This window comes from Neltuma alba, unplaced genomic scaffold (genome assembly GCF_004799145.2).
Source record: "Neltuma alba isolate B1F8T4 unplaced genomic scaffold, ASM479914v2 tig00012456_pilon, whole genome shotgun sequence".
NCBI lineage: Eukaryota > Viridiplantae > Streptophyta > Magnoliopsida > Fabales > Fabaceae > Neltuma > Neltuma alba.
The window spans coordinates 64,065-79,269 of NW_021636935.1; the positions used below are offsets into that span (position 1 = coordinate 64,065).

At 34.9% G+C, this 15,205-nt stretch overlaps 2 protein-coding genes across 2 annotated transcripts; both read left to right on the forward strand.

The window, feature by feature from the left end:
• The first annotated feature begins 982 nt into the window (after nt 1-982).
• Nucleotides 983-5,311, forward strand: LOC114727272 (TMV resistance protein N-like). The gene is made up of 5 exons (XM_028913973.1): nt 983-1,479; nt 2,164-3,259; nt 3,352-3,624; nt 4,201-5,004; nt 5,120-5,311. The coding sequence occupies exons 1-5, from the start codon at nt 983-985 to the stop codon at nt 5,309-5,311; spliced, it is 2,862 nt and encodes a 953-aa protein (XP_028769806.1).
• A 3,735-nt stretch (nt 5,312-9,046) lies between these two features.
• On the forward strand, nt 9,047-12,618 carry LOC114727273 (TMV resistance protein N-like). Its single transcript, XM_028913974.1, has 4 exons — nt 9,047-9,630; nt 10,203-11,301; nt 11,406-11,678; nt 11,773-12,618. The coding sequence occupies exons 1-4, from the start codon at nt 9,125-9,127 to the stop codon at nt 12,616-12,618; spliced, it is 2,724 nt and encodes a 907-aa protein (XP_028769807.1). The 5' UTR covers nt 9,047-9,124.
• The last annotated feature ends 2,587 nt before the right edge of the window (nt 12,619-15,205 follow it).

Here is a 15,205-nt window from a genome sequence, read left to right on the forward strand (position 1 = left end):
AAATGTTTTCACTAAAATAATGCCATCACTAGACTATAAATAAACAGTCACAATTTTGTAAGAAAAAGCAAATTAAAATTTGTTTTAAAATATGAAAAAGGTAGGAGAACATTAGTCAAAATACATCAATCAATTTCTTATTTGCATAGGGGGTCTATTAATAGGTGGAGGAGGTCTTATTAAAACTCCAATTAAAATAGAAGTTTCATTATTTTTAACCATCTAAACTAGTCATTAGTTCAAATTGTGCTATTTAACACAATTATATATACAAATATTATCTATCAAGTAGGATTGACTTTACCTAAACATTTTTTATCAGAAAAAAATTTGTTTCTATTTATAATATGGAAGAATTTACGTACACCAATAAATGTACCTAAGGCAAATAGAGGGGGGAGAATAATATATATTATTATATATATTATAAATATATATCCTTGGAAAAAAATATTAAAAAATATATATCACAGGTAAGGTCAAATGGGTAGGGCAGCATACCCTAACAACAGCTTGACCCTACCTATGATATGCCTAGTTCAAAAATACTCAATTGTGCTGCTTTTTTTTTGGAGCTGGGCTAGGTGATGTTTTTCTCGGGCTCAAACGGGCACGTTGGGTGGGCCAGCGGGCTTGATGGGCACCAGGGTAACAGCCTAAGAAAAAAAGGGGGAGACAGAGAGAAAGGAGGCGTCAGTGCATCACGGGGGCGGAGAAAAAATGACTTGAAGTTGCCTCTTTCTTACCCTCTAAGCGACGTCGTTTGACAGCTGAGATGCGGCCTCTGCTTTCTTCCTCCGCTTTAACAATCCAACCTGACTACACTTTCCGAATTCCAACTTCCGGAGAAATTTGTTAATGGAGGATCAAACGCGGTGTTATGCCTGTTGCCGATTCACCGCGTTGGTATAAATTTCTCTGCCTCGTTAGAGTATTATTCAAATCCCAATATCTTGCTAGCTTTTCACAGATTATTGCAGCCATGGCTATTCAAGTTTCATACCATAGCTTCACTGGCAAACCCAAATACAGATTTGACGTTTTCCTAAGTTTCAGGGGTGAAGATACTCGCCACCTCTTCACTGTGCCTCTCTACAATGCTTTGCGACGCAAGGGAATCAATGCCTTCATTGACGACAAGAAGCTTGGCAAAGGGGAACGGATCGCACCTGCGCTTCTTAAAGCCATTGAGAGATCAAGGATCTCCATTATTGTGTTCTCTAAGAACTACGCTACTTCTACATGGTGCTTGGATGAACTTGCTCACATCATTTGGTGTAAGAAGGAGAAGAACCAGGTGGTTATGCCCATCTTTTACAAGGTGGCTCCCATGGCTGTTCAGTATCAGAGAGACAGTTTTGCAGCAGCCATGGCTGCTCATGAAGATAGGTTTAGAGATGACATGGATAAAGTGCAGAAATGGAGATCTGCTTTGTCTGAAGCTGCTTCTGTGTCAAAGGCCTGGCTTTTTGAAGATGGGTATGTTGGATTATTCTATTTTTGAATTGCTGCTGATGAAATTTTGGAATTCTTTATTACGGGTTCCTCATGATATAACAAACTACTGTTGAAGATGTTTTGGAGTTTTGACCGGTGATCACTGCTCTTACAGAATGGTTAATCTAACTAAACTTGAGTTCTTAATTTTTTTTCCTTGAGTATTTAAAATTTTTATTTTTTTGGTTCTGAAAATAATTTATAATCGAAGAATTTATTTTTCAAAAACATTTTTGATAGAGTTTTTACAGTAAAATTTTATTAATTTTTCTTAGTGAAATAATAGAATTTTTTTTTTTTAAAATGGTCATTGCTAATATCATAATTGGATCCACACAATTGTGAGATGAAAACTTATCCTTCCACATTATTGTTATGTGATTTTGTTCTTAAGAATGGAACATGTACCAGTCGCGATATGCTATTAATGTTGTTCCTGAGGTTGCACAAATTTTTGTATTTAAGCCTCCGATCGATTCTTACTTATAACTCATCATTACAATACAGATCAATACATTGCGTGAAATCTGACTACAAAATCCATTATTATAATTATGAACCAACTCAAATTCTTATATCCTGTATGGAGTCTAAAAGGAAAAGAATGACAGACATTTTATATGCATGAATCATCTTCGTAGTACAAGAGAATTTGCCCTTTTGTAGGTACGAAATTGGGTTTATGGAAAAGATTGTTAATGATGCTTATGCTATGCTGCCTCCTAAAAAATTATATAACATTGGGTACATGGTTGGACTTGAGCCTCGGGTGGAAGAAGTGACTTCACTTTTAAATCAATCCGATGATAGAGTTTGTATGCTGGGGATTCATGGAATTGGTGGAATTGGCAAGACAACCGTTGCAAAATTGGTCTATAATTCAATCTTCTACCAATTTGACGGTGCTTGTTTTTTGTTTGATGTTGAAGAAGCATCAAGGAAATATCTAGGCATGGTTCGTCTCCAACAAAAACTTCTATCAGAGATTCTTGAAGAGAAGACTATGAGGATTGGGAGTGTTGGTGAAGGAATATCAAGAATAAAACATAGACTTTCTCACAAAAAGGTTCTTTTGGTTCTTGATGCTGTTGATGAGATTGAACAGTTAGAACAACTTGCAGGCGGGTGTGATTGGTTTGGTTTTGGAAGCAAAGTCATTATAACAACAAGAAATAAGCAATTGCTAATTGCTCACAATGTTCAAAGAACATATGAAATGATGCAGCTGAATGAGTATGACTCTCGTGAGCTCTTTTGTTGGCATGCCTTCCATATGAACCAACCTCCAATAACATATCAAGATATGTCTAGTCGTGCAATAAGTTATGCACAAGGCCTTCCTTTGGCATTAAAAGTAATAGGCTCCAATTTGGCAAATAAAAATTTGGTGGAATGGATTTCTATACTGGAACAATATGAGAGGATCCCAGAAAGAACAATTCAAGATATTCTAAAGATAAGCTATGATTGCTTACAAACTGGTGCCAAGCGTATTTTCCTAGATATTGCTTGTTTTATTGGCAAGAAGGAACATATTAAAGAAGCAGTAAAAGCCTGCGATTTTGGTGCTAGGTTTTTTCTTGAAGTTCTTAACGATAAATCTTTGATAACTTTAGTTGCTGGTGATGAATATTTTTTCATGCATGATCTAATACGACAAATGGGAAGAGAGATTGTTAGACAAGAGGCACCATTAAATCCTGAAAAGCGCAGCAGATTATGGTATTATGAAGATGTTCTTAAAGTACTGCGTGAAAATTTAGTAAGAATCGAAACCATGAAACTTATTGTGATACACACACAAGCACATATAGTGATATCTACTAATGGTACTTCCCTTAACCTGCATTACAGGGATGCAATAATATTGAAGGTATAATGCTTGATCCTCCTCGGCAAGAAAAAGTAAACTGGAGTGGTACGGCTTTTGAGAAGATGAATAATCTTAGAATTCTTGTTGTTCAAAATGTCAAATTTTCAACTGGTCCTACCTATCTTCCCAACAGTTTAAGATGGTTGGAATGGGAGCGATATCCTTCTGCAACTTTTCCAAAAGATTTTTCTCCTTCAGAGCTAATTTTCTTGAATCTACCTACAAGTTCTTTTAGACTAGAAGAGCCATTGAAGGTACTTTTTTAAATAATTCTTTATAGTTATTTTTCAGTCAAATTTCTTTCTCTTTTTCTTGTTGGCCTGCCAAATTTCTTTAGCTGTAAGTTTTCATCTTAGAATCAAGAATAATCATGCTCTGCTACGATTCTGATTTAAGTGTAACATAGTCGTGATAAAGTTGAATAGTTTCTTTTGATATACAGTTGTCTCATATATATTTCAAAAACCTACAAATGTTTTTTTATATTTTGAAAGCATATGCTTTAATACATTTGTGAAAAATAATTATAAAACACATTTCACAATACTCTGTGAATAATTTACAATTCAGTATGGTCTTTGAAACATTGTTGTCTAGAAAATGTGTCAAGTAAAACAAGTTTCTAACACTCACCATAGAAGTTTCGAGGCTTAGTGGTGTGAAAAGATTTAGACAGTTAAACAATTTTGCATCTATTAGGACAAAAATTATGAAAATAAAATTAAAATAAAATTTGAAATATCTGATTTGAAACCAGAAGATCCATATGGATTTGCATAATTTTAGTAATTTGGACAATCTAATTAGATAGTACTGTATTTGTTTTGCAGGTTTTTACTAGCTGTGTGACGCATTTGGATTTTTCATTTTGTCAATTCATAACTGAAGTACCTGATCTATCTCAATGTCAATGTCTACGAAGATTGGATCTGTCAAGCTGTTTCAATCTGATAAAAATTCATGATTCGTTGGGATCCCTCTCTAAGCTAATCGAATTAGATGTTAGTGAATGCACCAAACTTTCCATTTTTCCACATGAAATCAAGATGGCATCACTTGAATGGCTTGATCTTAAAGCCTGCACAAGTCTTGAGTACTTCCCACGTGTAGTGGGAAAGATGGATGCACTAAGGCGAATTTCCATAACTCGCACTGCTATTAAGGAGCTCCCACCTTCGATTGGAAATCTTTTGGGGCTTCGATATTTACATATGCACTCTTGCAGAAGTCTTGGGGAACTTCCAACCAGCTTATTCAAGATGCGAAATCTTCAGATGCTTGATTTCGGAGGCGTTCATCCTCATAATAGAAAATCTTGGATGAAGTTAATGCAAGATATCCAAATCAGCAGCTGTTATGTGAAGAAACTGCATCTCGTGAATTGTGGTCTGTTGGATGAAGAACTTCACCTAATTCTGAATTGTTTTCGAAATTTGCAAGGGTTATATATGCAAAGGAATGATTTTGTGTCTCTCCCTAAGTGCATTAAGCAGTGTAAGAGTCTATGGTGGCTGGATGTGAGAGACTGCAAGAGGCTAAGAGACATACCAGAGTTGCCATCAGAGTTGCATGACATAGATGCAGGGAATTGCACATCATTAACCGCCGGATCATTGGACAACTTATATTCTCAGGTTTTTCTTCTTCCCTTGGATCTATTCTCTCTTTCTTTTGCCATTTTAGCATTCTCTCATATTTGAAATCTGAGAACGCATTTGGTCTGTCTGCTGTTTTGGTAAATATAATCAGGCAAAAATGGAGTTGCTTCACTTGAGAATCAGTGTGCCAGTAACAACATTTCCTGATTGGTTCAACTATTATGGTGAAGGAGACACGTTGTCTTTTCGCGTTCGTGGGAATTTATTACCTCGTGGTATTGTTGCATTTGAGGCCACGGGGAAAGCGAACATGAGTTTTGAACAGAGCTTCCCAGTTTTATGAGTATCAATGGTCATACTGATAAATTGCGAATTGCAGCTCAAGAAGGTAATTTGTTATTATTTGACGGATTCGTGCAACTTACGGAAGCAGAGCAAAAGCGTCTCAACAAGTATATGGGGTTGGATTGGAATGACGTGAACATACAAGTTATGATTCCCTCGCCAGATATGTTCTTAGTTAAGTGGGGAGTTTATTTCTACAAGGGAGCAAACATGGAGAATGTGCAGTTCATCAAGTCTTCCCATAATGCTTCAACGCCATCACTGCTGGAACAAACAGGGATGACTTCTCTTCCAAATTATGAACCACCCAAGAAGCTCCTCAGAACGAACTGATATATAAAGGAAAACCCAGTAACACAAAGAAAGGATTAAGGTGAACCTCTTCTTCCTACGTACTAACTGTCGTTTCATGGATTCTCTTTTTTTTTTTTATGAATATCACTGTTCATTCATGCCACGGTAGAAAGATGGTTTTTCCAATTATTAAGCTTGTCTGGAGATTTTAATTTGTAGCATTAGCTATCAAATAATTGTTAGTTAATTACATGTGGTACTGAATTGAATACAAGTGGAAAAAAAAAATGAAGAATTTATGAATACTCCTTCGGGTTTTATGTAGAGGCCATCTTCGAAACCGCTGCACATTCCATGCTATTGGGCCTCGTATCCATATAATATGCTTGGGCTTATTTGCTTTAGTCGTAACACTTTTAATGCATCTCAACACCCGTTTAATGTACGAGGCGAGTCAACATTGAAATTTTGGTTGAGAAAGGTATTTGTATTTAATATCTTAAATATGATTATTTTCAATTAAAAGATATCTATACATAGTTTTAAAAAAAAAAAAAAAATAAAGAACACTTATCCTTCCCCTAAATATTTTGAATATTCGAAAAAGCATCCAGAAATCTAAGGTTCAAAACATCAACTCCACTCCCATAAGACTCCGTTATCTTCACGAGTTCTTTCTTTTGATCTGATCCAGCCACCAGCAACCCAAAAATGTTTTTGTTTTTGTTTTTTTTAAGCCAAGACCTAAAAACTACAGTTAACTTGGCCAGTAACATACATAAGTTGATTGAGACTTAACCCTTATTGAACCCAACCGCTGCTGACAAAGACTAGCTATTTGTGAGTCGATGTGAACTGAGCTAACCCGATACGAACCGGTTATATCTCAGGTAACTTGGTGGGTTGAGCGGGTTATGTTTTTTCCATCCAGCCCATGAGCTTGGAATGGAACGGTGAAAGAAGTCTAAATTTGGAGACAATGATGGCGTAAAGGAAAAAGAAGAAGCTGGAAAGTATTATCAGGGCAGAAATTGAAGCCTGCAACCTATTATTATACCCGAAAGAGATTGAGTGAATCGAGCAGAAGAGGGAGAAAAAATATTAGGAAAGATGATTATGATATTTTAAGAAAAAAATATCATATTTTTTATAATTAACTAATTTACCTTACTTTCTTAATGTAATCAAATTAGTTAATAGATTTTATATTAAAAACTGGAGTATTAATTATGAAAATGACAAAACTATTCTTCAACTCTTTAATTCTTTGATTTTTTTTTAAGGTAATTTGAAATGATTTACATGTAACTTTTTAATAAAATAAATATATAAAAAAATTTTGTTTCAATTTATATAAAAATGTTTATAAGTTATTTCAATTGGTATCCTCCCCTCAAAGGTGAGGGGCAGCTGACACGCCAGTCCGACCACTCTGCTATTCAAACCTAAACTCGTCATTCTTATTTACATTAATTGATGTGTTATTAATCTTTAAGTATTCTTTTCAAATCTGTCCAAAATAAAATAATATTATTTGATGGTCACGTTGTGCAAAAATTTTAAATATATAAATTTCTAAGATTTAACCTAATTCTTACAACTTTAATTAATAATTAATGCATTTACTTAAAACTAGTTGTTTCTTTTTTTGTAGTATTTTTGTATACATCTAAGAGGGACTACTCACACACTCACACACCCAAACATCTCACACACACGCTCACACACCCAAACACCTCGCGCACACCCTTTGCCTTAAACCATAAGGAGATTTGATCCCCAACTTCTTTAACAAGTGCCGTGTCATTTGAACTAAGGATCTCGAGTAGTTTTTTTTTTAAAAAAATAAAATAAAAGACAAAGCTTTATTAAAAAGCAAGTAAAAACTAAAAAGATGTGATACTAAAGAGCCTCTTTCCACACATCAAAAAGCTAGAAGCCCAAAGTAAACTAGGATAAGCTATCGGCTAGTTTTTTTTTTTTTTTAAATGGTTAAATATAAATATCTTTATACATTTTAGTTTATTATATTAGCCATTCAAGTTTCTCCTCATTTTAATTTTGATCCCTCAAATTTCAAATAATAAGTTTTAATTCATCAAAAGATAAAATGATTTAAATTTTTATTAGATTATAAGGACTAATATTATAAATAAAAAGAAATTTAAAAAACTAAAATTTATGATTTTAAATTTGAGAAACTAAAATTAAAACTAAAATGAAAACAACTTGAAAGATTAAAATTTGTGTTAATTTTGTTTTTTTTTTTTATCATCACTCATCTAATTCTAATTCGTTCTGCTGAGTATTGACACTCGCGACGTTGTCCTGATCAGTTAGCTTCGGTTCTGCCCCCACAAACACGGGACAAACAGGTAATGACGAATTTACTTCACAGGTCCCACGTTCATTAAAAAAAAAAAAGTGGCCGCGGGCACGCCTTTTTTCATGAAGAATGCAAGTTAAATTGTAGGAAAAATTTCACTGTAGGACCGCAGAAGACAATTAATTTTAAAGAGTCCTCAAAACTTTCTGAAATTTTATTGCAGGACCAAGGGGCAAACTGATATTAATTCCACAAAGAAAATGACGTTATTACCCCTCATAATACTTATTGCAGGATGACATGTAAATGGATTAATTTCAGTTGTAAATAAAGGTATGTATGTTGCAAATTGACTAGTCCCACTTGCAAATGGGCTCTCTCACACTTATTCACTCACAGACACCTTTTTCAGGTGAATGAGGTGATATGTAAATGGACTAATTCTAATTGTAAATATATGTATGTATGTTGTAAATTGACTAATCCCACTTGCAAATGAGCGCTCCCACACTTGTTCACTCACGGAGACCTTTTTCAGGTGAAGGAAGTGACATGTAAATGGACTAATTCCAGTTGTAAATAAATATATGTATGTTGCAAATTGTCTAATCCCACTTGCAAATGGGCTGTCCCACACTTGTTCACTCAGACACATTCTTCAGGTGAAGAAGGTAATATGTAAATGGACTAATTTTAATTGTAAATATATTTATGCATGTTGTAAATTATCTAACCTCACTTGCAAATGGGTTCTCCCATACTTGTTCACATGAGGGGCAATAGGGTCATTTTCTTTGTGGAATTAATATCAGTTTGCCCCTTAGTCCTGCAGTGAAATTTCAGAAAGTTTTAGGGACTTTTTGAAATTAATTCTGTATTGCGGTCCTTGAACGAAATTTTCCCTAAATTGTAATGCAAATGCAGTACCCAAATTCCGGCATTCCGGACAAGTGATGCTCTCTCCACTAAAAAATTTAAAATTCTCACGCTCTTTCCTCTTGCCTGCAAATGTAAAGCGTCAATTCATATTCTGAAACTTTCAAGCTTCCGACAAATTTCTTTATGGGGTATCAAAAGCCTGCCCTCTATTTTGGCCACTGACCACCTTTGTGTAAATTTGTCTCCCAATCACAGGTTTGAGTATTCAAGTCCTAATGCCTTACTGGCTTTCAGTTTTATATCATCATAGCCATGGCGATTCGAGTGGAAGCACCATCGTCCTTTAGCTCTCCTACTAAAACCAAGTATGAATACGATGTTTTCCTGAGTTTTAGAGGCGTAGATACTCGCCACACCTTCACTGGGCTTCTCTACGATGCTTTACGACGCAAGGGAATCAACGCCTTCATCGACGACAGGAAGCTTGGAAAGGGGGAAGAGATCTCACCTGCGCTTCTTGAAGCCATTGAGAGATCCAGGATTTCCATTGTTGTGTTCTCTAGGAACTATGCTACTTCCAAATGGTGCTTAGACGAACTCGACCACATCATTTGGTGTAAGAAGGAGAAGAAGCAGGTGGTTATGCCCGTCTTTTACAAGGTCGATCCGTTAGATGTTCAATATCAGAGAAATAGCTTTGAGAAAGCCATGGCTGCTCTTCAAGATAGGTTCAAAGATGACTTAGACAAAGTGCGCAGATGGAGGTCTGATTTGTGTGAAGCCGCTAGCTTATCATCTGCATGGCTTTTCGATGATGGGTAGGCTTTGTCTGAGTGCCTTTCTTCAGATATGTTTTTCAAAATTATAATCTTAACCTTAAAATATGATTTTTTTTTTTTTTTAATCCAGTTCAAATTTTTCTTTATCTAGGATTTAGAGCTCTGAATTTCATTTTTTTTTATTTGTTAATTACTTTTCTTTAGTCATGGAGTTATGGAATCTTACTTTAATTTATAATGCAGTTTCTATTATAGCTATCCCTGCTTCTTTGAAATTTTGAATAAAAACTGTTATGCGTTCAGCTCAACCTAACGTGACTTCTTCTTAAAAAATAGTGTAGAAAATGAGTGTTTTCTGTCATTAGCTAACTGTCGCACAATTTTCATTTTGACTTATGAGTCGAGTTTTTAGTTCTAATTTTACGTTTCTCAAGGTTAGAAGTTTTTGAGTAGAATCCTTGTCTTGAATTAACTTTTTGAACACTATTTTTATTATTTTAATGCTGAGAAGTTCACTTTTGTTGTAACTTCTTTATTCTAGATTTACTTAAATGTTACTGTGACATATTTTACAAAGAGCAAATAACCAAAACTAATTTGAATTTCTATAGATGCAAACTTGGGTTTATCGAAAGGATTGTGGAAGATGCACGTGCTATGCTACCACCCAACCCTTTACATAGCGTTGATCACCCAGTTGGACTTAAGTCTCGCATTGAAGAAGTGAAGTCACTTTTGGATCAGTCTCATGATGGCGTTTGTATGTTGGGGATCCATGGAACTGGTGGAATTGGAAAAACAACACTTGCCAAGGCTCTATATAATTCAATATTTTGCCAATTTGAAGGTGCAAGTTTTCTATTTGATGTCAGAGAAGCATCAAATGAATATCGAGGCATAGTTCGTCTCCAACAATTACTTTTATCTGAGATTCTTGAAGAGAAGAGTAAGAAGTTTGGTAGTGTTGATGAAGGAATAACTAAAATAAAACACAGACTCTCCCACAAAAGAGTTCTATTAGTTCTTGATGATGTTGATGCATTAGAACAATTAGAACAACTTGCAGGAGGGTGTAACTGGTTTGGATCCGGAAGCAAGATCATTATAACGACTAGAGATAAGCAATTATTAAGTGTACATGGTGTTCAAGAAACTTATGAAATGAAGGAGCTAAATGAGCATGAGTCTCTTGAACTCTTCTCTTGGCATGCCTTTCATAGCAGTCATCCTTCCAAAGGCTTTGAAGATATATCTGCCCGTGTGATTAGTTATGCCCAGGGCCTTCCTTTGGCTCTAAGAGTAATAGGCTCCAATTTGACTCATAAAAGCTTAGAGGAATGGAGGTCAATATTGGAACAATACGATAGGATCCCAGATAAAACAATTCACGAAGTACTAAAGATTAGTTACGATTGCTTACAAGACAATGCAAAGTCTATCTTTTTAGATGTTGCTTGTTTTTTCAAGAAGTGGAGATCGGTATATGCCAATGAAGTACTACACACCTGTCATGGTGGTGCAAGGTTTTACTTTGAAGTGCTCATTGATAAATCATTGCTGAGTGTTGATAAATATGATTGCTTGTGGATGCATGATCTAATACAAGAAATGGGTCGAGAAATTGTTAGACGGGAGGCACCATTAAATCCTGGTGAACGCAGCAGATTGTGGCACCATGAAGATGTTGTTAGAGTATTACGTGAAAATTCTGTAAGAACTGAATCATTTCTCTTTCACATTAACATTAAATGCATTGTGCATAGTTTGGTTTTCTGGCAATATCTAACTGTTACTGCTATGCACTTACATTAAAGGGAAGCAGCAAAATTGAAGGAATAATGCTTAAATCTCCTCAACAAGAAAAAGTAGCGTGGAGTGGCTTTGCCTTCGAGAAAATGAGCAATCTTAGGATTCTCATTGTGCGAAATGCACTATTTTCAACCGGCCCTAAGCACTTCCCAAATAATTTAAGATTGCTTGATTGGGAGCGATACCCTTCTATGACCTTACCAGAGGATTTTTATCCTGAGAACATTGTTGTCCTTAGGTTATGTCGTAGTTATGTCAGATTAGTGGAGCCAATCAAGGTATTTTTCTTTTCCCCTTAATCTATCATTTGCCTCTAAAATTCATATCACTTTATGGTATTGCTAATCAGGTTATCTAGTTTTGGTTTTGCAGAGGTTAGAATATGTGACAAGCATGGATTTCTCATATTGCGAATTTATAACTGAAGTGCCTATTATGTCTCAAGTCCCAAATTTAAAAGAACTGATATTTGTAGGCTGTTGCAATTTGATTAAGGTTCATGATTCTGTGGGATATCTCTCTAAGTTAGCGGTATTAACCGTTAATGGCTGCAGCAAACTTAAAAGCTTTCCTCGTGAAATCAAATTGGCGTCTCTTGAGCACCTTGACCTTGCTTTTTGTGAGAGTCTTGATTACTTCCCAAATATAGTGGGAAAGATGGACGCATTGAATACCATTCTTGCAGATAACACTGCTATTGAAGAACTCCCACATTCCATTGGAAATCTCTCAGGGCTTCAAATTTTATCTCTTAACTCCTGCGAAGGTCTTAGGGAGATTCCAGACACAATATTCACGCTGGAAAATCTTGTCTGGCTTTTATTGGAGAATAGTAGACCTCATAGCAGAAAATCCTTGAAGAAGTCAATGCAAGATAGTTATCCAATTATTAGAAGCACAAACTTGAAGATTTTGAATCTAGAAAATTGTGGTCTATTGGATGAAGATCTTCACCTAACTGTGAATTGTTTTCGGAATCTGCAAGAATTAAATCTATCAGGGAATGATATCTTGTCCCTTCCTGACTGCATCAAAGAGTGTGCTTATTTGGAGAAACTAAATCTGGATAACTGCAAGAGGCTAAGAGACATTCCAGAGCTGCCACCAAACCTGGCGGATATACAAGCAGACAATTGCATATCATTAACGAGAAAGTCCTTAAGCCATTTATGGTCCCAGGTTATTCATTCTCTTTCCCATTTGGCTTTATCATTTTAAGAGAGCAATCAGTAATTATCAGAAAAAAGTTATTTATAAAATTTTCATTTGATTTGAGAAAGCCATTTGGGTGTTTTATGTAATGACAGGCTAGAAAGGAGGTGTACTACTTGGCCATCAGTAGTATGCCAGCATCAACATTTCCAGATTGGCTCAACTTTTGCTGCAAAGGTGGGACCTTGTCTTTTCGTGTTCGTGGGAATTTCCCGGTGGTTGCCTTAGTATTTGAGTTTGAGAAAGGAGGTGCGAGCCATGTTTCTGAGGGAAGAGTCCTTGGTCGAATGAGCATCAATGGTCATGAAGTAAGGGAAGGAAATAATATAGCCTTTCCAAGTAGAGAAGGTCATGTGTGTGTATTTGATCTAAGAAGAGCTTTCCCGGACGGAAAACACTGGAAGATCTTAGATGGGTTTCTGGAATTGGATTGGAATGATGTGGAAATAGAAGCCAAATGTAAGCCACCGGATTTGTGCATAGTTAAGTGTGGAGTTTATGTGTACCAGCAGCAAACAGACATGGAGAATGTGCAGTTCAAGTCTTCTTTGCTTTCTTCAAATGATCCAAAATCTTCGTTGAAACGAAGGGCTATAGCTTCTCCTCCTGATGAAAGAACGAAAAAGTTTCGAGTCTATTGACAAATGAAAACTCAACAACACAAAGACAAGGGCAAGGTGAGCCTCTATGCTTTCTACTAACTGATTTATATTAAATGCATGTTGTATATGGTTGGGTTAATTGGTAATATTTAATTGTTACTACTATGCTCTTACATTAAAGGGAAGCAGAAAAATTGAAGGAATAATGCTTAGTTCCCCTCAAGAAGTAGAGTGGAGTGGCTTTGCCTTTAAGAAGATGAAGAATCTTAGGATTCTCATTGTTACTTTAAAATTGGTCCCAAGCACTTTCCAAACGATTTTGAATCTCTTCTATACTAATTGGTGTTGCAGTTTTCCAGCTTCACGTGATGCAAGAGAGTCATTTTAAATGATTTACCAAAAATTCGTGGATGCATATTGCGGAGACTTTCAGAAGAGAAGTGTTTTTAGCTACTGTTGGTTATTGGGAGTATGAGCCTTTTTTGGGGGAAAAAACTACTGGTTAGCTTTCATTCACGTTTTTCCTGGTATTGAATGAAGTCTGAAGAACAAGCTGCATTATTTATGTATTAAAAATGGTGTTCCTCGGCATAAATTTTATATTGGTATTAATTGTTGCATTAACATTAAATTGTTCTTGCCGCAATGCCCGTGCAGAACGCAGGGAACCCAAGAAGTGCTCTCGACCTCTCCTTGAGTTCCTTTGCCTCCCAGCGTCTCAGAAATTGTAACTTACAAAACTCGCTAAAAGAATTGCAAAATATTTTGAATACAATAATGCTTAATATATGATTTAATTGGAGAATTGATATTAATCCTATCTGTAATACTTATTTTATATGTTTATTTTTTTTTAAATTAATCTTATTGATATTTTTTTAACAATAATCAAGTAAGGGAGAGAAGGAAAAAATTAAAGATGATTAGAGTATTTAAAAAAAAAAAGAAGTTACATTAACTAATTTAATTAACATTTTTGTTATACTTAGATTAGTTAATTAGGTTTTATATTAAAAATTGAAAGAGTGCTACCTATGGTCCTAAATAAAAATTTTATTTTGATTCCAAATTTAAAATCTCTGCTTGCTTTGCCTTTCAATTCAAAAGGGAAAAAAAATTAAGGAAACAATATGCATGTGCTAATATTAACTAAATTGCCAAATCGAGTGTTCGGATGTTTGAATTAGTTTATTTCAAATAATTTTGTGATGTATAAAATAAATATTCTTTTTTATCCATAATATAGGTCGTTTTTAGAAGAATGGTTTGTCTTAAAATATAAGTCACTTAAAAAAATATTTAATACTTATTTACTAGTTTTGTCCGTATAATTAATGCTAAAATATAATTCATTATGTTTTTCTTTTTCCTTCATGACCTTATTTGATATATGGGTAAAGTTAGAAAAAAAAAATTTTAATTTGAAACAAATTTAATGAGTTCATCCTCTTATCTTATTTATAAAGTATTTTCAGCGTATTTCACAGAGAATAAGAAAACTCTAAATTGCATTAGTTTTTTATTAAAATATAATAACTTTTTAATTTTATTCCTATTTAATATATATACTTTTAAAAATAAATAATTATCTATGGTATAATAGATAAAAGGAGAAAACAGTATATCTATACTACAAAGTGATTTATAAGTAGAATTAAAAAAATTTTTGCTCTCTATCATATAAACCAGACTAAAGGAGGAACTATTATTTTTTGATATTGATGAACTTGTATGGTAGATAAAAAGAGGACGTGAGGCCCTTAATTGATGTTCAAAGGGGGAAAAGCCTGGCGAAAAATACGGTCCCTTGGGTTTCGAAGGCCTACTGGGGCATACCCCTTTCATAGAGTCCGAAGGCAGTGAGGCATCTTCCGCAGATTTTCCATGCGCTTTCAATTTTCATGCGGGGAAGTATCGGATCCCAAAAGACACCCACCCGCAAGTAAACTTGTCATTTGCAAGTAATTTGGTGAAGAACCATGTCTCTGTAA

What these genes read in the sequence shown, in the direction of transcription:
- LOC114727272 (XM_028913973.1), top strand. Translation starts at nt 983, where the DNA reads ATGGCTATTCAAGTTTCATACCATAGCTTCACTGGCAAACCCAAATAC. An exon ending in GCCTGGCTTTTTGAAGATGG is followed by an intron (nt 1,480 to 2,163) that starts GTATGTTGGATT and finishes GCCCTTTTGTAG; the next exon opens with GTACGAAATTGGGTTTATGG. An exon ending in AAGTACTGCGTGAAAATTTA is followed by an intron (nt 3,260 to 3,351) that starts GTAAGAATCGAA and finishes CCTGCATTACAG; the next exon opens with GGATGCAATAATATTGAAGG.
- LOC114727273 (XM_028913974.1), top strand. Translation starts at nt 9,125, where the DNA reads ATGGCGATTCGAGTGGAAGCACCATCGTCCTTTAGCTCTCCTACTAAA. An exon ending in GCATGGCTTTTCGATGATGG is followed by an intron (nt 9,631 to 10,202) that starts GTAGGCTTTGTC and finishes GAATTTCTATAG; the next exon opens with ATGCAAACTTGGGTTTATCG. An exon ending in GATTAGTGGAGCCAATCAAG is followed by an intron (nt 11,679 to 11,772) that starts GTATTTTTCTTT and finishes TTGGTTTTGCAG; the next exon opens with AGGTTAGAATATGTGACAAG.